The sequence below is a fragment of the Pipistrellus kuhlii genome, unplaced genomic scaffold (assembly GCF_014108245.1).
Source record: "Pipistrellus kuhlii isolate mPipKuh1 unplaced genomic scaffold, mPipKuh1.p scaffold_m20_p_4, whole genome shotgun sequence".
NCBI classification, from domain to species: Eukaryota; Metazoa; Chordata; class Mammalia; order Chiroptera; family Vespertilionidae; genus Pipistrellus; species Pipistrellus kuhlii.
Window position 1 is genome coordinate 13,141,925 of NW_023425540.1, and position 24,736 is coordinate 13,166,660.

The following is a 24,736-nucleotide window of genomic DNA, read 5'->3' on the forward strand; positions in this document are numbered from 1 at the left end:
ACGGCATCCCCCTCCCCCGGCAGGACGGGACCGGAGGGAACGTGGCAGGGGGCATTTGATGTTTAAAACATGAGTAACTGGTTTAGTGGTCAATTTTCTTTCCTAACAAGCAGAGGCAGTTCTGTGATTTCTAGGTGGAAGGTATTTCAGAGGGAGTCTTGCTGTGGCGTGGGGGGCCGGTGAAGCTGCTTTACATAAACACTTAGCATTTGTCCAAATCAAAGGACGGGGTCGGGGGAGTGAGTAGTTACGCTAACTACTCATCGAGGTTAACCTTTGTCGTGAATTTCAAAATAGTACCCTTTGTGCCATATTCCAGATGATCAAATAGTATGCGTTCCCACTGCCCTCTCTCTATGTTGGAGCAACCCTCAGCTGGGTGTTTGGTTGACTTGGCGAACGGTTGGGTTACGGCTGAGCAGTGTTGTTTTGTTGAGAGCAGGCTTCATTTTACCAGAACAAGATAATGTAAGTTTGTCGTTCTCTTCAAACGGGATGATTGTTGGGAAGCAGGATGCTGCCAAACCCGTTTTCCTACTCACTAGTCCAGCCCGCCTGCCCCGGGTGGGTGGGGTCTGGTCCCTCCAGCAGGTGGGGTGGGGTGGCCTGCACTGTGCAGGCTTCTCCCCAGAGGAAGCCCCTCAGGAAGGGAGACCTTCCCCTGATAAGGTCCATGAGAGCCTCTCGCTTTCCTGCTGTCACTGTGTGCATTAGAGGCACTGACATACAGCGGAGGGGTCTTCTACCACATCCTCTGACCCGGAAGCAAGGCGGGGTCCCCAGCTTTGCTTTCTGCCCTGAACCAGGTAGGCTGCCCAAAGAGGCTTTGCCTTCTCCCTGTGTCTGGCAGCAAAGCAGCAAATCCTGGCGGGCCTCAGGCGTGGCAGCCGCCTCCACAGCTCAGGTTGGAAGGCGGCCTGCCTAGGCTGATGAAGGCCTCTGGTTTACGAATATATGTCTGTCTTACGTGGAGAGAATCCACAGGCATTCTTTGAAATGCTCCATGGGCCAGTTTATTGATTCAGGATTCCGCGGCAATCTGGGAAATTTTCTCCGATTGGTGAAAGATGTTAGGAAGTCTGGGAAGGAGTTTGGTTTTGAGCGTGAGCTGGGTTTCATACTTGTTTGCTACCCTTTTAATCAAGTGCTTGGACTTTGTACACTCTTCTTTGAATTGCTTTCCTGTTTGTCGGAAGTATAATTTGACCTGGTATTTACAGTTTTGTCAAAAGGAACCACTGATGAAAGAAAAATGCCATGATAACCCTGAGCAGTTGGTTTATAATAGCTCTCATTTCCAACTTAGGCTTCCCTGAAACACTTTCTTAGGCTTAAAAAAATTATTATTATTATTATTTCTAAATATTTTTTATTGATTTCAGAGAGGGAGAGGGAGAGAAAGAAACACTGATGAGAGAGAATCATTGGTCAGCTGCCTCCTGCACCCACTCTACCAGGGATTGAGCCTAAAATCCAGGCTTGTGCCTGACCAGGGGTGTAACCGGGACCTCTTAGTTAATGGGTTGACACTCAACCGTGGAACCACACTGGCCAAGTGATTATTATTATTTTTTTTAAATAATACATTTCGCTTTCCCAGCCCTTTCTATCAAGAATAATGTTCACCTTTTACCTTTTGAAATTGTGCCACATATCAGGTTTGTATTGAACTACCATTAATCATCAGGTTTGCTACTTACCCATGGCTTCATTTTTTATTTTTATCTTTTTATTTTTATTTTTTTTGCAGTTAAGGAAGATACAGAATATACCATAATTACAGTAAAAATGCCTCCCAGCCCTTCACAAAGACCTGATGGGCAGGTGGACTGAGGCATAGGTGCTACTTACTAGTCTATAGCAGTGTTTTTCAACCTTTTTTGGGCAAAGGCACACTTGTTTCATGAAAAAAATCACGAGGCACACCACCATTAGAAAATGTTAAAAAATTTAACTCTGTGCCTATATTGACTATATATAAAGTAATTCTCTTGAATAGGAATCAAATAAACACAAAGAAAGTATTTTATAATTACTTTATTATGAAATATTAAGTAAACAAAATAGTGAAAAATTATAAAATTCTTGTCTTGTCTGCACCTACGGCACACCAGGCAACATCTCCCGCGGAACAGCGGTTGAAAAACGCTGGTCTATAGCCCTGAATTCTTGTCATCTTACAGTGCTTGATCCCTGTCTTTGCTAGGGGTTGGCCTCATGTCCAGAGGCACATTCCATTGGTGGGGTCCATTCCTTGAGGCTGAGATGTCTTGGTGGACATTAATTCAGGAGTGCATTCTAAAGTACGTGGTTTAAAGACCTGTACTGAGAGCCTGCGGTCTAAACGTCTGGCAGCTTGATCTCTGCCTTAAAGTCCAGCAGTGAGTGTAGCACCACCTTCTAATGGCAGCACTGATACTAAAGGTGTCTCTCTTTCTCCCTCTCTCTGTCTGTCTCTCTCTCTCTGCCTCCCTCTCTCTCTCTGCCTCCCCCTCTCTCTGCCTCTCTCTCCCTTCCTCTCTCCCTCTCTCTACCTCTCTCTCCCTCCCTCTCTCCCTCTCTCTGCCTTCTCTCTCCTTCCCTGTCTCCCTCTCTCTTCCTCTCTCTCTCTCTGCTTCTCTCTCTCTCTCTCTCTCTCTCAAAAAAAAGAAATGTACTAAGTGCACCAGTCAGAAACCAATGGAACCTTTTAGCTGTGCCCCACAGTGCTTGCAGTTAGGTGGACGTCTGCCTCGGGTTGTATCTGTGGTGGGGCTGCCCAGGTGCTGTGTATGTGCCACTCACCTCAGTATCACGGGACATTTGCCACTGGTTATCACCCCCGAGCAAGTAGGGAAGCTGCAGCTCAGAACCTGTCAGGAACCTTCCACACGCGCAGGGCTAGACCCTGTGTTTGTGTGCAAGGCCCGGAGGTGAAGGGGGGAAATGAGAGAGCTTTTAGGGGGATGGAGGGCTGAGGTGATAGACAGAATACAAATGGACCCCACGAGACTGACTCTGCAGTGTGCCCCCAGGTGACCGGCAGAGTGGTGGTGCTGACAGAAAGTTTCAGACATGAACTACAGTCAAAGGTAAACGTGTAGCTTAGGCCCGAGCACCCACCGCAGAGCTCGGCCTCCATAGCCCGCTCCTTCCCTCCCCTCCCACATGGCCACACACTGCTCTCAGCAGCTGTGATTCTACAAGAGCCTTCGTAGAGGCCCACGGAGATTGATTCCCCTTCGCAATTCATTTTATTTACTCAAATGCTGCTAAGCCTGTGCAGAAAGGACCCCCTCAGACCCTCAGCTCTAGCTGTGCCTGCCCAGGTGGTTCTTCAGTCCCAAACCCTTTTGATCCATATGCATAGTTACCATAGTCACTTACATGCAAGTTCAAGGCAGCCTTCAGTACTTTAGCTGCATAACCACAGCTCTATTTAAATATTTAGATGGCACCTCTAGTTAGTGTTTTTAGTTTCTAGACCAAGATAGCACTGACTGAGTTTCTTGCTAGCTACCCCCTCTATCAGAAAGTGACTATGTGTGCATCTAATGTGGTGTAAATAGTTCATGAGTTATCGTCAGCTTTTTCTCCAGTCCGAGAGCCAGCGAGCTCCTCGGTCCCCACTGTGAGCTGGAAACATCGGGCGCATGCTCTGCTTTCCCTCTGAAGGGGAATGGAGTGGATTGCAACAAGAACTTAAGGAATTGAATCCACGGACGCTTCAGCTTTCCTCTCAGCTTAGTTTATAGAGGAAATGACCTCCAGAGACCAGGACAGAGGTGTTCGAGGGCTTTGTTTTCTTAGATTTTACTGAAATGTGTCGAGTCTTCTAAGGACGAGACAGGAAAACACTAACTGTAGTTAAGCCTGAATTGCCTGCGCTGTGAAGCTTGACTTTAGTCTCTGTGGCTTGATAATGACGTGAGGTTTGGTGGCTTGGCCATGAAGTGAGGTGAGGTTTAAATTAATCATCATTGCTTGTAACATTACTACATAGATTTACATATTTAAAGTAAGAGCTGATTAGAATTGTGGTGGAAAGCTGATAGAATATGTAATTCTCAAGCGTGTTAGATAAGTATACAATTGCTTCCATTTTTCTTCTTCTTTTTTTAATGGGGTTTTGACAGCAGCATGTATCTTCAGTAGATAGCCCAAAGCCTTGAGCAAAGCAGACCATCGTTTTTTATGGCTTGTTTTCATTGCAGGTGCTGGACTGGATCGAGAACCACGGGGAAGCATTTCTGAGCAAACATACAGGGGTGGGGAAATCCCTTCATCGGGCCAGAGCTTTGCAGAAACGGCACGAAGATTTCGAAGAAGTAGCACAGGTGAGACAATGCTTTCCCTGTTCTCTCCTATAAGTCTTGTGTGCTTGGTTTGGAATCTCGGTTTTAACCACAGCTGAGGAGAGCCATGTGTGTGTGAAGGTGACTCAGAAGAGATGATGCAGTCAGTTGACCCTTTTGAAAACTGTGATGTTGTTGAAACAGAAAAACATCTTGGATGTTTCTGCCACGTGTGTTGTGCCAGTGTCTGTTGATTAGCTTGTGAAAGTTTAGTTCATACCCGGAGGGTAATAGGCCTTGTATTTCTGTGATGATGTTCGTGGAAAGAAACCTTAAAGAGGTTGTCCTTTTCCCAGTCCTTAGTGTGCATGCTGAGGAAGCAGCGGGGGAGGCTGTGGTGTGCCCAGCACCCGGGAGTTGTGGAGTTCAGGGTGGGCCACAGTGCTCACTCGCCGTATGACTTTGGAAAGTCTCTTAACGTTTCTGAGGTTAACTCTCTTGTCTGAAGAATAGGCTCCTAGAGAGGAAGAAAGGGCTGGGCTCGATGGTGAACACAGATGTTGGCAAATGTGTTTATAAATCTCAATGGATTGACCACTTAAACGAAAGGCAGCGATTTGATGGGGAGTTGCAAGCTTTCGTTAAGAGGGAACTGGAGCACCAACCACTTCAACACAGGAGAGGGAAAGGCGTTCTGAGGACACAAGAGAGTGTTTCTCTTGCATGTGCAAACCCAGGAGTGTGTGTTAGCATTTTCAAATGGCCACTGTACATGCAGGAATAGAAATCACTTCCAAATAAGTTTAAAGGGGAAAGAAAGATAGAAAATGGGATAAATAAAAACTCACCAGATGAATCTGTTGGGAAGAAATGAGAACAAACAGTATGATAGAAATCACAAAATAAGATGTAGTAATTTGTCTATAAGTATTGGTAATTACAGTAAACACAAATAGATTATAGTTGTTAAAAGACAAAGATTTATTCAATTGATACCTTTTAGAAATCATGCTGTATACTGTTTTCAAAGGACACACCTAAAACATAAATACCCAGGAAGTTTAAAAAAATATATAAACTAGTAGAAAAAGATCTACTAAGAAAATCTAGCAAACAAAAACCAGTATAGGAATCGGAATATTAAACTAATAAACTTTAAAAGCATGAAATCATTATTAGAAATAAAGAGGTGTTCAATTATAAAAGGAAGAGTGCCAATATATATCTAACATGATAATCTCAAAGTCTATAAAACAGAGGTAAGCAGCAGTAAACCCTGGCTGCTCTGTCTATAGGTTCTATATTTACTGAGGAACTAACTATGGGCTAGAATTATGGGAACTAAACAAACTGCATTCAACTCCTATTCAGTGAAAATAACTTTAAAACATTATCATTTTTGTGTTTTTAAAAAATATTTTTTATTGATTTCAGAGAGAAAGGAAGAGGGAGAGAAATAGAAATATCAGTGATGAAAGGGAATCATTGATCGGTTGCCTCCTGCACACCCCCAACTGGGATCGAGCCCACAACCTGGGCATATGCCCTTGATCAGAATCGAACCCGGACCCTTTAGTCTGCAAGCTGACACTCTATCCACTGAGCAAAACCAGCTAGGGCAACGGTATCTTCTTTACATGTCCTCATATGTAAAGTGAAAACGAGAATCCCAACCTTCCTGCTTCTCAACCTCAAGAAACAAGTAAGAAAAGATCGTGTTTGGCTGCCTCGCCACAGGTGGATGCAGCTGGGTTTTTTCTTATCTATACATTATGCGTGGTCCCCCTTCTTGCACTCACTGGAAACTATTTGCCTTCCTCTTGTAGCAAAAATATGTGGGAAATGTGCTCTTATCTCCCCTTTATTTTCTCCATAAGATAAGGCACTGCTATGGCCAATATGGTCCGAGGAAGGATGTGAAAGTTGGATCATGTGAGCAAAGACTTCAGGCACCAAAGAACCTAAGAGGCGGGACTGGCAACAACCAAGCTTCGGAAATGCAGGCTCTGTCCCATGCAGCGCCTTCCCCCAGCCCCGCCTCACTGCCTGAGCGCTCTCAGATACAGAGGCTGAGGGTCTACTAACGTCCTCTTGTGTGTCCAGCACCCATGTCCCTCTCCCTCCCAGTCCTGTGGCTCCTTCCATTCTCAATCAGGGGATCTCTCCTGTGGCCAATCGTGCCCTATGTTTTTCTGGTGAACTTGTTTTATTCTGTCTAAGACAATCATCAAAGCTGTTGAGAAAGGTTCTCGGGGCAGCAAGAGTGAGAACACTTTTTTGTAGGAAATGTCTCTGCTTTAAGGTTTCCACGGCAAGCCAAGGGCAGAGCCCTGAGCCATGGTCTGCTTCCTACACTGGTTCAGAGATAGGCAGGAGCTTGCCTGCTCCTCCCTCCACCCATCGGTGTTTCACTTCTTTTCTGTGATCTCTGTTCATTGGCTCTGGGTCTCTAAGGAGTGCCTGGCACACTTTTCCTTAAATTGAAAGGGCTTAAGGCTAAATCTGAGAGGTTTGTGGAAAGAAACCTTAAATGGAAACACCTTTTGCAGACTTTGCAAACATCTGTGCCCACATCCTCTCCCTCTGGCTTTCAAATAATCACCTGCCATGTGTCAGGCATTCTGCCAAGCATGGGGGGATAGAGAGGGGAGGCAAAGGGTGGACTGACAGGCCAGACCCAGACCCCCTGAATGGGCATGGCCACCTGTCAGAGGGCTTTCCCTGGTAGTTCTTGCTGGCTAAGCTGAGACCTACTAATGAATCGATTTCAGTTTGTTGACATGAAGAGGATGTGAGAGGTGGGCATGGGGGACAACAGCTGGGACTGCTGGGCAGCATAGCCAGGTGGCCGGGTGGGCTCTGGGGAGCTACGTGCAGGTGACTGGCCTCCTCTCTGTGGGCCTCTCTCCTTTGCAGACTCATGATGGCTGCAGGCTCCAAGCTCTCCACCCCACACCTGCCGCTTTTCTCTCTCTCTCACATCTCGGTGCTCTGCCTGTGCTCTCCTTCCCACTCTCTGCTTGTGCTCTCCTTCCCACTGCACTGCCAGGACCTGGCCCTTCAGTCTGGCCTCTTTTCCCAACATCTTCAACTTCTCCCACTCCTAGTTCTTTTCTCTCTGGCACTAAATACTTATAGACTTTCCCCACTCTTGAAAATGTCACTGGATACTGCCCTTTTTTAGATGCCCAGTTGGTTTTGAAGAAATGCTCTGCCACTTTCCTCTGCCATCGTCATCAGCAATCCAGCACACAGTAGGCATGCAGTGATTGTCATTGGTCAATGTAGACCTTTAAAAGTCTATCAGAGCCAAGGTTTAAGACAGAGAGAGAATCTTAAGGGCAACAAGAGAGAGACAGTTACCTACAAGGAAGCTCCCATAGGCTGTCACAGATTTCTCAACAGAAACACTTCAGGCCAAAGGGGATTGGCATGAAGTATTCAAAGTAATAAAAAGCAAGAACCTGCAACCAAGACTGTTCTATCCAGCAAGGCTATCATTTAAAATTTAAGGCAAAATTAAGAGCTTTCCAGATAAAAGAAGGCATAAGGAGCTCAATACTACCAGACCAGCATTACAAGGAATGCTAAAGGGACTGCTTTAAGAAGAAATAGAGAGAGGAACATAGGCATAAAGAAAAAGTGGCAATAAGTAAGCATCTATCAATAATAACTTTAAATATAAATGGATTAAATGCTCCAATCAAAATACATAGGGTAGCTGAATGGATAAGAAAACACAACAAATACTGGTATATATGCTGTCTGTAAGAGATAGAAAAAGTATTCTATGCAAATGGAAATAAACAAACAAAAAAGCTGGTATTGCAATACTTTTTTCTGACATAATAGACTTTAAAACAAAGGCTATAACAAAGAGACCAATAAGGTCACTACATAATACTAAAGGGATTGATCCAACAAGAAACAAATTTATATGCACTCAATATAGGAGCACGTGTGTGTGTGTGTGTGTGTGTGTGTGTGTGTGTGTATAAAAATTTTTGGTGTACTTTAAGAAAGAGATCAATACAGTCATAATAGATGACTTTAACAACCCACTGACTTCACTGGATAGATCTTTCAGAAAAAGCAACAAGTAAACAGTGACCTTAAATGACACACTAGATCTTGATGGATTTAATTACATTTATACAACATTTCATCCCAAAGCTGCAGAATACACATTCTTCTCAAGTGCACCTGGAATAGTCTCAAAGATAGATCACATGTTGGAACATAAAATAAGTCTTAACAAATTCAAGAAGATTGAAATCATATCAAGCATCTTCTTAGATTACAAGGGCATGAAACTAGAAATCAACCACAATAAAACTTAAAACATTCAAACACCCAGAGGCTAAATAGCATGTTATTAAATAATGAATGCTTTACCAATGAGATCAAGGGAGAAATCAGAAATTATCTGGAAACAAATGAAAATGAACACAAAACAACCAAAATCTGTGGGACCCAGTGAAAGCAGTCCCAAGAGCGAAGTTCATAGCATTACAACCTTACCTCAAGAAACAAGAAAAATCTCAGATAAGTTTTCTAACCACAACAACTAAAATAACTGGAAATAGAATAACAAGAAAAACCCAGAGTAAGTATAAGGAATGGAATAATAGTCACTCTATAGCAATGGGTGTGCAGACCTGGTACATCATAGAGCACCCCTGGAACTTCTTCTGGCTGGTTCTAGGAGTTGGCTGTGCCTCAGAGTACACCATCGGGCCTCTGAGGTGAATGCCCTCCACGATGGGAACTAGTCACAAGCATAGTAAGTGGAGAGAGGGCCATAAGACCTGGGAAAGTAAGGGTTGACTTCACTCTAGCCCTTCCACCTTGTTTCATAAAGATGGGGTGGGGTTGGAGGGAGGAGCACAGCATTGTAAGCCAGGAGAGATCTTGGCTGTGAGGGGCTCCATTAGGATCATGGCTTTATTAAGCCCGTGTGCAGGAGCTTTAGACAGACAGTGGCCTCAGTATTGAGTATCATTACACTTGTGTTGGTAGTTTCCTTCATTGACAGCTCCGTAGCTCATCCCAAACAACAAAATGACGTGTCTTGCTTTAGCACAGTGAGAATGAGGCCCACTGATGTGGATTACTACCTTCCCCAGCTTTCCTTCCCTGCCCTCCATATGTCTGACTGCTTTCTGTCAAAGCAAATTGTTATGGATGGGATAAGTTCATATTTTGGATTTATGGGCGTGTGTGTTTTTTGGCAGTACGGCCATTGGAGGCATCTTAAATATGGAAACAGGTACTTTAGGGCTTAATGAGGAGCTTATTTCATGTTCTGAAGCATATTCAATAGGTAAAGCAAATTTTGGGTTTAGGGAGAAGAAAGGTCCTCTCAGAGTTAAGTTTGAAGTTGGTTAGCTTGTTTCCTGGAGATGTGTGTTGAAGGACCCTTGGTAAAAAAAATTCTAAATTGTTTTTAGTGTAGAGACCTTGAATGAGTAATTGATTTAGTGAATAATCTAGTAAGCTTATTCAAAATAGTGAGTTGTGGAACAATGAATTAACATAGCAGGTTCAGAAAGGAAGTGGTGGAAATCGCATGGTTGAATTCCTTTAAGATGTACTAAATATAGGCTTATTTAGAACAATTCTGGTGTTCTGGGAAGGAGGAACCTGAGAGGAACCTCCTCGTTGCTGGGTGGAGAGCCTTGCAGCCAGCACTTCTGCAAGGCACATGCCTTCCCTGCAGGTCTGGCTTCGGGCTTTGTTTCCAAGGCAACTGTCACCACAGCGGGAAGCACTGGCCTCATTTTTGCAGGCAGCTTTGCAGAGCCCAGGCCTGTGCACGAATCTGAAGGTCCAGGCCTTCTTTGTTTGGTACAGTAATTGTGAGTAGCTAAATCCTATTGAATGAGCCTTTGCGAATGAGTTGATAGAGTGTGTGTTGCCTACGCAGCCATGTTGAGTTTTCATGCAGGAGCTTTAAGAAAGAGATTTAGAATGCTTTCCCCATAAGGCTTTTGCAGATGACTGGCGGAAAGGAAAATGCTCTCTGACAGCCGTCTTCTAAATAGTTGTCTACATTGATGTTCCCTTTTGGATGGAACAAGCTCTGAACACAAAAGCCAGGAACACCCAGGAAACTCTGGCTCAAGGGAGACGCTGATATTGGGATCACAGATTTCTCTAAAACGATTGATTGGTACATTGCTGTCATAGCATCTTCCCATCGTCGTTCTGTCTGGTTTGCTTATTCCTTGGGATTCAGATTACCTTCCAAAGACATGACCTGTCAGGAAGTCATTCTCCATGAAGCCACTTCTGTCAGCAGCATTTTATATGCCCCATGAATTAGCTTGTCTTCCAGGAGAAAGAACTGGGATTTAGAAGGCAGGAACCTTACCTTTCACTTTATATTTCCAGAAGATAAGTAGGTGATGCTCTCACTGTTTGGTCTGTGTTCTAACTCCCTGGGACCTGCTCTGACTCTCAGGTCCATGCTCTTAACTCCCTGGCTGATTCTCTGTCTCCCTGGTCCCTGCTCTAACTCCCAGGTCCATGCTCTAACTCCCTGGCTGATACTCTTAACTCCCAGGCCAGTCCTGAGCTCACTCAGCTTTTGCCAAGAGGATGCTCTGCAGTCAGCAGACAGACATACAGAACTCCTCCACATTTTTTAGCAGAGCCTAAAGTCAGTCCTTGAAATGCTCATGGTTTTCTCCTGTCCTATTTTTTTTCTAAGATCAGGAAAACCCATTTTTTTCCACCAGATTCTTTGGGACATTAGCTCCCAAGGATGGTAGAGAGGAAGTTCTGGTCTGCCTTTGAAAAGCCCTGTTTCCTGACTCCTAGCAATTATGCAATTATTTTATTTCTTAAGAAAAGAGGAAGCCTTTTGGGCCCCCACGCTGGCCTGGCTCTTATCTCCTTAGTCCTCCCCCGCAGTGGTTGCTAGTCCCTCAGATGAGGAGCCGAGGAGCTGGGCCTGGAGAGATGCCCCCAGCGGCAGGTCGGCAGGTAGGAGAGACGGCTGGGCTCTTCATACTCTGAAATGGGCTTTCTTTCCTGACACCCCTCCTCTGTAAGCCTAACTGGAAGGAACTACATTTTCTTTTTGTAAGATGAGCCCTGGCCTAGGCAGTTGTTGTTTGAACAATCCTAGCTCTGCTGATTGACGTGGGTGAGTTATTTCTCCTCTCTGTGCCTCAGTTTCCTCACTTGTGAATTGGGAATAAAATGATGCCCACATCACAGGGTTGTTGTGGGGCGCAGACTAAGTGCACCAAAGTTGGCACCTATGGCCTGGTTGGTGGGCTGCCAAACTGCGCCACGGGTATGTGGAGGGCCAGGAAGACTTGTACAGGACATAGGATGGGCGTTTATAAAACATGCTTCTGTTGTTACAGAGTTCTTTTGAAGTGGGCAGTTTCACTGTTTCTGCTTTATGTAGGAATTATTATAATTCAGCGTCTATGTCACACTGGGTATATATAGAACTCAATTATATATAAAGCAGTCCTTTTAAAAGTTCTGCAGTTAGCTTGGGAACTGACTGCTTTCACATTATGTCAAACAATTTGATTGCAAAGAACATGTAAAATGTACACAGGCCTTTTCCAAGTCTGGCCATAATTAGTTGCTTTTAAGGGATTCTTCGGTATCTCTTCCATCTTTTATTTAGAAAGGGCTCTGAGAGTTCCTTTGTTAACAGGACAGAGTATTGCCATGAGACTTCGGATAGTATTGGAATGGAAAGACCCCTGAAGACGGTTTCTCAGGTGGACGGGGGAGGAGGTGACCGTGGACCCGGCCTTGCAGCGGTGCATGAACTGGGCTCTGCATGGAGGAGCCCAGGTGCTGAACAGCATCGGGGTGGGATATGCCTGAGCTCGAGTCCCAATTTCACCAGCTGCCCGCCTCCTCCGTGAGCCCATTGGCTCCCTCCGGGCCTCAGCTTCCTTACCCATAAAAGGCTGTGGCTGGGATGGGACAGCCCGTGCAAGGCTGTGGTTGGGATGGGACATCCCCGTGTCGCGTATTGTGCGTATTCTGACGCACAATACGCGACACGGGGATGTGATGAGAAGAGCAGACGGACATTAGCTGGTTTTTATCGTCCCTGTAGAGACTAGGGGTGTCGAACTCAATCAGAGAAGGGGCCAAAATCTAAAATCCAGCCTAAATCGCTGGCCGAATGGTTTACTGAACAGTCATAAACTGTCATTGTGATGGAAACACAGCGGAGTGCAGTGATGACAGCGCGGTGCGGGCCACATTGCAAGGCCTGGCGGGACGGATTTGGCCCGCGGGCCTTGTGTATGACACATGTGCTGTAGACTGTTGGCACCGCATCCCCATGCTGCCACACAGGGATGACTGTCCACCTCCACCGAACCCGGCTCACTGGGGCACGTGCTCTGTACGTGTGAGTCATTGCCCCCCTGGAGGCCAGCTCATACCGTCTTGCTGTGTATTACACCTGCTTTACATTTTTCACCTTGCAGGAAGTGCAGCATAAAGAACTTACTTTGTGCTTCTTAACTTAAATTCTGGTGGACAACCACCATTCCACCTCCAAAGTCAGGACGCTAACACTGATGCCTGGTGGCCTCCCAGCCCTCGAGCCCACGAGGCTTTCACAGCCAAAGGGGTCAGTGTAGACCTTCCGTGGTCACATCTCTGGGGTCCTCGGGCCTGGAGGGTCTTCATTCTCCCTTGACCTTGCGACCTGACCCATTGGAAGGTTTCAGGCTATTGTTTGGAGAATGCACCTCACTGTGGGTTTGTCCGATGTTTAGATTCTGTTAAGATTCTGTTTACTTTGTCTTCGTCGGGGCATCAGGGAGGGCAGCTGGGTCCCATCTGCCGGGGCACACGATTCTAACTTGTCTGGTGCCCTGGTTCACTCTGACCCCTGGGTTGCGGTGTGCGTCCCCTGCCTTCTCCTCTGGGCAGCGAGTCTTTCCCCCTGGGTCGTTAGTATGCACGCTGTGGGAGGCGCTCTGACATTCTGTAGATGCCTGGTCCTCGTCCAGTTTTATTTCTGTCAGCGTGGACTCGGCTGCCTCGTATCCAGTGCATCACATCGGCTACGTTACTGCTCACCCTTATGGACCTGACTGACAGCGGAACCTCCTCAGGCCAGCTTCTGTGTCCTGCCCGCATTGTTCTTGAGGTTTTCCATGCTTTGGCCTTGTAACATGTCTCAGGGTACTGTGCCCACTGCACCCGGGACCCTGCCTTCTCTCCTCTTGGCTCACAGTGGTTCCTCCAGTTCTCCTCCAGTGCCGTGCAGTTAGCTCAGCTTTCCCCTTTCCCATGTTTGTGACTCCGTTCCCCGCAGTGAGGTACCTGCCTCTCATTATCCTCGGTAGATTAGTGCCCCTGGCCGTAAGCAGCTGGGTGCAGGGGTGCCCTTGCCCCCATCAGGCTTGGACTCCACAGGGACACCCTCCCCACACTCGGAGCACTGCCCACCCTCACTGATGAGTCCTGACCTTGCTCGGCTGTAGAACTAAAATATTGGAGGAGAAAGGTGAAGGGCTCAACCCATTTTTCTTTCTCTTTTAAAAAAAATATTTTTATTTTTATTGATTTCAGAGAGAAAGGGAGAGGGAGAGATAATAGAAACATCAATGATGAGAGAGAATCATTGATCTGCTGCCTCCTGCATGCCCCCTACTGGGTATTGAGTCTGCAACCCAGGCATATACCCTTGACTGGAATCGAACCCGGGACCCTTCAGTCCGAAGGCTGACGCTCTATCCACTGAGCCAAACCAGCTAGGGCTGAACCCATTTTTCAAAGGGAGACGCAAGGTTCCCAGTACTTCTCGGAAGTCCTGCACCTCCCCCGACCTCTCCAGTCTCCTCTCCCCGATAGTTAACGGTCTCAGGCCCTGGCCTACCTGCTTGTTTGAGGAACACATCTGCAACCTCTGCTTCAGCAAGAATCAACGCGGGGGTAACTTTCAGAGTAGACACCTGTTTTCCCCCTTAACTTCCAACTCTTTTTAACGCTGGCTCTTTTGTAGCCATGATAGGTGTTACTTCCTTTTTCTGAGAAAATGTGCCAGTAAAGTAGAAACAGGTGAAAAGGGGCAGCGGCGTACTTACGTTTTTGTGGAATGAACCCGTCCCTTGCGCTTGGAATGATCATAGCGAAAGGCACAAAACTGGAACTCTGCCCTGTCACAGCATGAGTCAGGAGACGGCCGGCGATGGCCTGCAGATACCTCTCGCTGCCGCCGGACACGGAAGGGCTGGTCTTGAGGTTCGAGGTTGACTGTCTAAGACAGGACTGGATGGGGCTGCTGATAGGGAGGGGTGCAGTAACTGAAGTCAGCTTTTCCGTCCCTCGTGTTTCTGTGTGATTCGAGGAAATGATCGGGAGCGGCCCAGGCTGACTGCAGCGCCGTGGCCCCCGGCCTGGCCGGTGTGCGTTGCTCACCGTGTGTTTCTCCGGCTGTTCTCCCGTGCAGAACACGTACACCAACGCGGACAAGCTGCTAGAGGCAGCAGAGCAGCTGGCACAGACGGGGGAATGTGACCCCGAAGAGATTTATCAGGCCGCCCATCAGCTCGAAGACCGGATCCAGGACTTTGTGCGGCGCGTCGAGCAGCGGAAGATCCTACTGGACATGTCAGTGTCCTTTCACACGCACGTGAAAGAGGTGAGACCCGGGAGGGGGCGGGGGGCCCGGGGCTGCGGGGTCTGTGACATGAGGGTGTGGACCGGAGCTGGGCGTGGTGATGGCAGCCGGCTCCCTCCCGCTGAGCGGCCAGCGTGGACGGGACCCACTGGGCTGCCGGCAGGCCTTCCTGGCAGCACAGGCGCATGCAGCCTTCGCCGGGGTGGCCCGGGAGGGGTGGGCGTCTGGGGAGAGGTGTGGATGAGGAGGTGAGCGGAGCTGAAGGAGGCCCTTTAAGTTGGAGAGAGACGGGCGTGCACCTGTTTTTGCATAAAGAGACGGCCCACACATTGTGGTCAGAGCTGCTGGGTTTCCTTCTGTGTCAGCCTGTCATGTGGCTCAAGTCACAGTTGCCTTCTGATTTTTATCTGACTGTGTGGCCATTCTCAGATACTAATAAAAGTGAGCTTTCGGGAACACTGACTGTACCAGACAGCAGCGTTAATTAATTAAGGCCATCTCAGCTTTGGTGATGTCTGCTCAGTATTAGCTCTGCAATCCGCAATTCTTTTTAAGAATCGCACCTGGGGAAAGGTTGGTGCCTGTAACTCTTGTCCCAGACCAGGCATTCCAGTCCTGTGTGCGGAGATCTCTGAACTCTTTACTCTCTCACCCCCAGAGGACAGACCACTGAATACTACTTGTTTCTGGGGAGAGAGAAGAGGCAATATTTCCACGGAGACGGCAGATGTATTTTCCACTTTGCATGTGGAAAGTGGTTGATGGAGGCATCAATTTCACCCTTAAACTTGGGTTTGGGAACATTCCCCACCCTTCCTTCCTCTTTATTTTTCTCTCCAAAAGGAATTCATGAGATGCTTACCCTTCTCTTAGAAGATGAAGACTGGTGCTTCTCCTTTTCAAAAAATGTTTTCCAAACAGTATTTAACAGAACTGCTGATTAGTTTAAGACAACTTTGGATTTTATTTTAGGAGAACTTTTATTCTCCTGCATTTGTTTTCCACCTCTCAATCTCTGTAGTCCCTTTAGTATTATTTGCAGCGTTTTATTCACATCAGTTCTGATTATAACATTCCCATGATTACCCTTTGTTACCTGTCCTCTCCTTTCCAATGCATTTTCCACTGCTCATTCCTTCACTCTCTCGCTCATTCATCCCAGAGTGTCTCCTGAGCCACTGTAATGCCCCAGGAGGTTGTGCACCAGGGAATGACAGTGGAAAGCATACTTCTGTGTCACACATTTCAGACGTTGGATTGTTTCTCTTGGTGGATGTTTAGTGCCTTGAAGACCAGAACTGTCTGTCTTACCTCTGTACCCACAGCTGGCCTCAGTGCCAGGCTCAGCAGAGTCAGTCGCTGGGAATAATGATGTCTATTTCTAGCACATGTTCTGAGATTTAATGATGGAGGGACATGTTCCCATTTTCAAATATAGCAAAAGCACCATTATCTTCACCCATTTGTACTCATCCAACTTCTCTCTCAGAATGGGGTCCAGAGTTGGGAAATGTGTGGGTTGTTTGAGGCCACCAGGTGGACGCAGTGAGGTCCCGGCCAGGGCTTGTCTCTGGGATTGACTCGGGGCCATGCGTGGGGTTTTGTTCATTGATCCCTGGAAGCCACGGTTCCCCAGGAAAAGTCTTGTCATTTGGATCGGCTGCTTTTCTTGCTGGGTTTCAGGAAAGGAGCCTTGGGTTCTGCTTCTGCAGACTTACCCTCTGAACCGGGACCGGGCTTTGTCTGGGTAATGCCTGGGAGACCCTTTCATTTTGTTCAGGAGTCGAAAAGAAAGCCCCCCAGCCCCCTGGGGGTTTTTTGTCTGGGTGCCAGCCTGGCTCTGTTTTTATGCCCACCACTGAGGCACGCAGACGTCTTTCTGTGTGCCCCGCCAATGCTCACTCTCCCTGGACTTGCACTGTCTTCGGAGGAGGGTCACAGGAAGCGGGGGCTCTCGTCGCTCCCCGGGGTGCAGAGCACCTCGTTGGCTCCTGGCTTCTCCCCTTTTCTTATGCGTGTTTGCACTGGTATTATTTCATGGTACTGACTTCGACTTGCCCAGCCCATGCATCCTTCATAAATCCCCTTTCATCATATTAAGAGACCTTTTATCACCCATCCAGAAGCACCGAGCTCTGAGCTGACCCAGAATGCCAGGGACTGCTGAGCCCCACCCCTCGATCAGGGCAGCGGGCATGTGCACCAGGAGAGTCTTGGCAGTTTCAGGCCGAAGGAGGTGCTGTGCTGCTCGCAGCTGAACAGTTCCCCTTTGATTTCTGCTCTCATCCCTGAAACTGGGTTCTGTTTTCAGTTCAGAGTGGTGCCTTCCGAAATTCCACCTGCCAGCTGCCATTGAAACTACCTACTTCTGCTCCTGGCTTGCAGCTGGGAGCTGTGGCTTCGGTACTTCCCATACCCCCTTACGAATGATCATCTTAGTCAGAGACAGGAGTAGATGCCAAGAGCAGTAGCTTCTGTTTATAAAGTGCTTGTAGTAATTGACTCTCAAACTGGCTTTGCCAGTTAGGGAAGACATGTATGGTAACATGAGCCCATTTCATAGATGAGAAAACTGAGGGTAGAGAGCTCCAAAGGATTTCTCAAGGCCACCCACAGCTGGTGTGTTGTGAGCAGGTGTGTAGCCTGTGTAAGACTGTGCACTAGAGAGTGGTTGCCCCTAGAGAAATCCCCAAATCTCAGGGTCCCAATTCTGCCACCCACAGAATCAGCTGGAAGCTCAGTCCTTCCCTGGGATTTCCACACACACCCCACCCCCAATGAGTTCCTCTTGGAGTCCTCTCTGGTGGGGTCTCCCTCCCCAATTAGTGAAGAAGGAACTTTTTGGGAGTTTTCTCCTGGGAGAGCAAGGTCCCTCCTTTAGGCTCCACCCAGCACGGTTTGTGGGGAGGGTGTAACCGGGTCAGACTCGGGCAGACACAGGATCCAGTTTTTATGTTTTCTCCCCAGAACTCCCTGTGTCTCCCTAGCCCAGCCTTCTCTGTGGTCCTGGTCCCTCGCCCAGGCCTGGGCACACCTGCAGCCTCTTGTGGGCTGGGTTCAAGTTCTCTTCCATGCAGTGGGCCTGGCTACGGCTCAGAGGGCCTCTAGGGGGCAGCATTGCCTGAGTCTGGCTGCCTGAAGAGCCCAGGCTGTGGGCACAGCTCTTACTCATAGAGTCCACGCCGCTGAGAACTTGTTTGAAGGAAACTCTTGCTGCCAAGCAGAGGTTTGTCTTTTATTGTAAATTCACAGCTAGCACAGAAGTAGAGGTTCCTTTTCTTCACATTCAGGTCGTTTCTGGTAAAAAAAAAAATTTTTTTTAGGCCTCCGGGAGACCTTTTCTCATTGCTCTGTGCAGAGGGTATTTTAGGAGGCAGAGGTCCCACTTTCAAAGCTTAAACAGTAGGCTCTGCCTGAATCCTGTTGCATTACGAATGCATCGGTTCATCTAACATTGACATCAGAGGTACTTTTCTCTGAGACTTTGTTGAAAGAGAATATTTCTGTTGGGCCCGACAGGAACATTCTAAAGGGGAAAGGACCTTTGGGCAATTGAACATCATGGATTTAGAGGCAGCCTCGCCCCTCCTATCTCGGTTTCCCCCTCTTCACCTGCCTGATCCCAGCAAGGCCCCTGCGGGCTCCTGCACAGCTGCGCTGTCCTGGGCGGGCGCGTTCCTCCGTGGACAGGCGTTGAGGTGTCCAGGATGCGGAGGGAATGACCTGCGAGTCCAGGAGGGAAGGAAAAGGCCTCGCGCCGGGCACGTCCCCCGGGAGCCGGGGGAAGTGATTTCTATAGAAGCCCAGACATCCCAGCAGCTGTCCTCGCGCCGTCCTATTTTTAGGTGTGAAGGATTTTAAAATGTTGGATGTTGGTAAGTTGGCCAGACTGTGACATATTCTGAATAATTGGTAGGAACCTGGATACGTTTTGAAAAATACCTAGAGAAAGAAAGCTTTTCAAACATTGTGAGTCTTATCATTAGAAGGCTTTTCCTTGCAAGAACAAAACTCACGGTGGTGGTTAACATTTACTGACCTCTTCACTCCGGGTACATGGCCCTCCCTCCCCTCCTCGGTGGCCTGTGAGGCAGGCGTTATTACTGGGCCCGTCTGACGGAAGAAGCAGCTGACACCCGGGTCCAGGTAAGGAATGGACCGCGGTCACACCGTAGGAAACGTCACGTCAGGATTGGAATTCCAGCAGTCTGGCTTCAGAACCCATGCTCTTCCCCGTTCTCCCAGGTTCCCCCTCACTAGAAGTGTGTCGGTTTAATTACTTGGGGATCAAAGACGGGGGCACAGCGTGCCTCCAGAGGGGGTTTGCAGGCCTCTCCTCTTCCCAGTGTGTAGCAGCAAGACTTGCTCAACCGGTTCTGTCCTTTCAAGGGCACTTAGTGGTAGTGTGTTTGGTGGCAGTGTTTGCTGGAGAAGAGGAATTCTGCAGACACCGCCGCCCGCCCCGCATCCTGTCCCCCAGGCGGGTCACACTGGGTCAGCTAGGAGGCCTGACCCAGTTGTTTGAATGGGGGGAGGGGACTTGGGACAGCTGTGTGCGAGGGTGTGTCTCATCCGGGACCTGCAGGCTCCTACCAGCTGTCTTAATGTTGCTTTGCTGAGACTGCCGTGTTCTTCTAGTGGGCTTTTAAAAACCTGCATTTCTGTGTGTCTGCTCAACGAATTTCGTTTCTACTAATGTTAGGAGATGCTAGCTTTTAAAGGCACAGTGTCATTATAACTAGAGGCTGCAGTGGCTGCAGGGGTGGTCTGATGTGCTGGCCAGACCCTCCTCCTGTGATGCAGTCAGTTTTCGGGGTAGCGTTGGCTCCTTTACCTTCCTTCTAATCGATGCCAGTGTTAGATCACATGAGAGAAGAGCGCTGTTTTTTGGATGTACATTTGCTTAAAATTTCAGGCGTCTTCAAACTACGGCCCGCGGGCCACATGCGGCCCGCAGAGGAGTCTGATCCGGCCCGCCAGGTTTTTTGGGCAGTGAGCGCAGCCGAGGTGTTACAGTAGGAATTAGTAGTTCATATAGTCCGGCCCTCCAGCTCTCTGAGGGACCGTGATCTGGCCCCCACTTTAAAAAGTTTGAGGACGCCTGGCTTAAATCATTCAACTCCCCTGGATGAGCATAACGTGCTGAGGGAGCACTCTTCCTAAAGACTCAGCAGCTTCCTGTGCTAGGTCCCTCCGTTCATTCCCTGAGAGTCCTCCACTGCCTGCCGTCACTCAGCTGTGGGACTGTCCTGCGTGCTCAGGGCCCTCTGTCCCCGGGCTCCCCGGCAGTGACGGGGTTGGGGGCAGCGTTCGAGCAGCATGCGGATTCAGGTGGAACACAGTGGAGACTTTGAAAGAAGGGAGTGAAGTAAGTGGTTTGTTGTTGTTTTTCTTTTTCTGCCAGAAGAAAAACAGTTACAAAGGTCCCCTTTTTCATCAGTGTCCATCCTAGGACAGTGTCCATTCTTGCTATCCGAGAGTGGGAGGGCGTGACGTCCAAGAGCTGCCAAAAAGGCATCCTCTGTGGGGGGCCCGGGAATTTAAGAGATGCTTTAACAAAGCATGGCTCCGGGCCTAAGAGGCCACTGCATTTTGTTGCTACACCAAGGACCCTCGGAGTGTCTGCGGTCCTCAAGAAGTTACTATGACGGCCAGAAATGGGGGGTGGGGTGGGGTGCGGGAGTGCATTTCTCAGAGAAACTCATGCCGTTCACTGCATGTCAGAAGCATGCAAAAGGAAGGTTTGGAAACAGGAAGCCGAATGCACGCACTTGCTTTGGCAAGTGCACCTGTGCTGTTTCAGCCCCCAAGGCCGGCGTGCGTCTGGGCAGCCGCTGTCACCCGCACTGTAAGGTGCTGGAGGTGCTTCTCACATCCCTGGGGAAGCAGGGAGCGTTTTCTCCTCACACAAACCATCTCCACGCCCAGGGCCCATTCAGCTTAATTAACTGTCTTTCCGGCTCACCGAACGGCTCCCTGAGACCTGGAGCGGGAAGCGGGCCGAGTGCTCTGTTCCCACCAAAGCCAGAGGTCTTACCCAGCCGTTCCCGGACGCAGTGTTCGTGGTGGTGGCAGAGAGCGTTTGCAAAGCATTTCGGGGTACTCACTCCTTCATGGAAGGACTGTGACCGTGGCCTTGGCCTGGCTGGGCGTGGTACCTAACTGTGCCACATCGCGTCTCCTGCCAGGCCTGGGAATGCATTATTCCACCACGCTCGACGCTTCCTTCTTTTCTGAGGGCTGCAAAGCACCCATGTCTGTGCAGCGGTTTGATAATTAGCACGGACTGCAGGGCCCTTGCTGACAGTGAAATAAAAGCCACCCGGGATGCGCAAGGGAACGCGTCAGGTGTGGCAGATGTTGGAGGGGGTCCGTTCTGTTTTCTGTTGCACCCAGGTGAGCCTGGGCAGACGTGGAAAGAGCGATTTCCCATCCCTGTCATTGTCCCTTCGGCTCTCTGCCTGTCCACGTTCTCACCTCACAGCGGTCGTGTGCTGCGTTTTTATGCCTCTTTCCTGCTGGCTGCTGGATGTTTGGGGGACTTCTCCTCCCTCCCCCTTCCCCGGGGCCGGCTGCCCCTCTGCCCTCCGGCCCCCCGCTGGCGCTGACGCCGGGCTCCTGTATCCCCCCAGCTGTGGACATGGCTGGAGGAGCTGCAGAAGGAGCTGCTGGACGACGTGTACGCCGAGTCGGTGGAGGCCGTGCAGGACCTCATCAAGCGGTTCGGCCAGCAGCAGCAGACGACCCTGCAAGTGACCGTCAACGTGATCAAGGAAGGGGAGGACCTCATCCAGCAGCTGAGGTGGGCCCGCCCCCTCCCGCCGGAGCGCAGGCCCTTTGAACCCCTGCCAGCGTTTCCCCTTCCCCTCGCTTTTGGGAACAATTGCCCATAATTCTCTGTCCGACAGGGTAGAGAACAAATGGCGTCTGCGAGTGTAATGCAGGGTAGCATCTTCCTTTCTCTTTTCTCTCTCCCCCTTATGGCTTTTTCTCTGTAAGTTTTCTCATGACAACATTGCCTAATAACCTTCCCAGAATTCAGCTTTTATGAATATTCCCTTTTAACACTTTCTTAATAATTATTGCAATTTTACTTAAACCTCCTAGGACCATGTCCTTCAGGCCCCGGTTGACCTGCCTCCATAGACTGTGGTGGGGTGTCCCCTTCTCAAAGTTGAGGCCCAGACAGGCCCGGCCCGGGTGACGCCTGCCCCTCAGGGGCCCCTGCTGGCAGGAGGTCGGGGACAGAGCTGGGGCTGGGAGCATCGCAGGGATCGTTTCCAGAAATGAAGTCTCCCAACTGCCCCTCAGAGGTCCGTGTGTTGAATCTTCACCTGATGTTCGCTCTGTGAAGTCAGGCAAGCGTTGTTTAATAGAGGCTTCACTGATGCATTACAGTTTAACCCCTAACTACAGTTTAACATAGCCACCGTTCCTGGTAAACAGGTATCACCTATTCCGTCTGCTTAGGATGGAAATGGCTGGAGTGCTACCTGCCGAATGGCCTTAGAGATCACTAGGTTCCTGTGAGAGCGACTGGGAGGCGGGAGAGGCCCCGGGCCCCTCGGTCTGGCCGCTGCGCGAGGAGGAAGCCGCTGTTGTTCTGGGGAGGGGCGGCCGTCCTCTCTGAGACAGGCAGCCCGCTTCCTGCCCTCTCTCCCCCCAGGCCCCGGGCCGCCGGATCTGGGATCTGACAATGTGCGCCTTGCTCCTCCAATTCCTGTTTGTCTCTTTGAAATCCCGTTTCCCCCTCTGCTCCGTCCCAGGGACTCGGCCATCTCCAACAACAAGACCCCCCACAACAGCTCCATCAGCCACATCGAGACGGTGCTGCAGCAGCTGGACGAGGCGCAGGCCCAGATGGAGGAGCTGTTCCAGGAGCGCAAGATCAAGCTGGACCTCTTCCTGCAGCTGCGCATCTTCGAGAGGGACGCCATCGACGTGAGTGCCCGCCGCCCCGCCCCGCCCCGTCCTTCCCCGGGCCTGGGCCTCTGCCAGGAGGAGAGAGGAAGGGAGCTGGGGGCTGGGACTCCGCTCCTCCGTCTGAAGCTGGAGCTGGCGGAGGCAGCGGGCACAGCAGGGCCCGCGTTGCACACAGGATAGAGCAAGGCCAGTGTGGAGGGGTGAGGGCAGAGCTGCTGGGATGGGTCCCTCTCACCCTCTTGGGTTCTCGCCTCCACTGGGTCCCATGCAGCTTTCCCTGTCCTGGAGGCAGGGGCACAAGCTCAAGGCAGGGATCTTTTCTTCCCTCCCCTCCCCCTCCAGCTCAGTCCCAGACTGGGAACACGCTGGGCCTGCTGTGAGGGCCTCTTTAGGGGTTTCCCCCCCACAGAAGAGTTCTCCGATGGTCTGTCATTCTTAGTTAACATCTGACTTTTGCTCCTTGTGTGTGACTCGGAGATAGAAGTTCAGATTTCTTTCCCTATTTTTCACCAGAAGGAGGTGGTTCTCCGTTCTGTGCCCGGGAAGGGCTTTTGTTTGCACCTGATGAAGTGCAGGCAGAAGGAAGTGTGATTGGATGACATTGCGTGTGTCTATGAAACGTGATGAAAGGAACCGAAGCTCACCTCAGCGGGGAGGCCGGTTTCCAGGGGCTGGTGGTAGTGACGGCCACCTGGGAGGTCCCCAGACCGCCCACCAGGATGCATGGGGGAGGCTCTCCCCATATCGGTCACGTGTCCTGGGTTAGAGCAGTGCTGTGAGAGCACATGGCCCGAACTCCACGTGCTGCCGAAGGCAGGGGAGGCAGGCCTTGGTGTGGACCCCAAGGGCTGCCAAAGGCGGGGGCGGCAGGGCTCAGTGTCACTGCCGTGGTTCCCTTAGTCTGAAGTGGGCCTTCTGTGCTGCCCTGGGCCTGTCTGTGTGCCTGCTCTGAGGGACGTGTGGTGCAGGGGCCAGGCTAGGCCCTGGGCAGGCCTTCTGTGGGACCGGTTGGTTGGCTGCTTGTCTGAACTTCCATCAATGGTTTCCTAAAGGGAAAACCTCCTTGGTCACGTTCATTACCGTCATCTGTTAAGGAAAGAAAGGTATTGTACCCTGCACACATCCCTGAAAAAATAACAACCTGCTCTCTGAGTCTTGACACTTAAATCCACTCGGAGGCACGTGGTTTGGAGCCACATGGTTTGGAGCCACGTGGTTTGCAGCCACGTGGTGAAAGGCACCTAGCCTCAGCCGTCAGGCCTGCCCCGCCAGCCTGCAGCCTGTGCAGGCAGGACCCCGTAGGCAGCCTGCTTTCCTCTCTGACCTCTGCTTTAGAGGCATCGCTTTTGTAAATGTGGCTGCTTATTAAATAGTTTCAGTTAAAGCAATGCAAAGCGGTCAGAAGTATTATTCGAAGTTTCTCCTTCCAGGACCTTTGGCTGTTTGGGGAGCAAATTGGCTTCACTTGTATTAGTGATATTTTAAAGGGGGAAATAATTCGTTGTATTTCTACTCTCACTGAACCAGGGTTTTAAATGGAGGTCGGACCCCCAAACGATTTCCCCCACTGAAGCCCGGAGTCCCGAGTGTTTCAGGGAGGCCAGGCTGATGCCTGAGCCCGGGAAACGGGCCCGCAGTGCAGTCACAGGGCGAGGACACAGTTTCACATCGTTCCACGTCGGGTCCTTAGAACCTTCTTTCTCTCGAATGATCCTGAAATGTGAAGATCCGAGCAGTTTAGGTTTCAGCTGGGATCTTCTCTCTGATCTGGGGAAATGCCTTATCTGACTACCCATAGGCAGCCTGCAGTTATATTGGTGGAAATTCCTCTGTTACTTGGTTAATTTTTTTAAATCCCCCACATCTCTGTATTTCTGTGGGAGTAGCATTTCCATCTCTGAAAAGTGGATGGAGATTT

At 49.6% G+C, this 24,736-nt stretch overlaps 1 protein-coding gene across 8 annotated transcripts in view; it reads left to right on the forward strand.

Moving 5' to 3' along the window:
• Positions 1 to 24,736, forward strand: part of TRIO (trio Rho guanine nucleotide exchange factor) — a 284,086-nt gene that overhangs the window by 141,012 nt on the left and 118,338 nt on the right. For all 8 annotated transcript variants that reach the window (XM_036410831.2, XM_036410832.2, XM_045571514.1 and 5 more), the window contains 4 exons: positions 4,194 to 4,316; positions 14,725 to 14,916; positions 21,528 to 21,697; positions 22,662 to 22,836. In XM_036410831.2, coding sequence (XP_036266724.1) covers positions 4,194 to 4,316; positions 14,725 to 14,916; positions 21,528 to 21,697; positions 22,662 to 22,836 — 660 coding nt within the window. The remainder of the gene's footprint in view (positions 1 to 4,193; positions 4,317 to 14,724; positions 14,917 to 21,527; positions 21,698 to 22,661; positions 22,837 to 24,736) is intronic.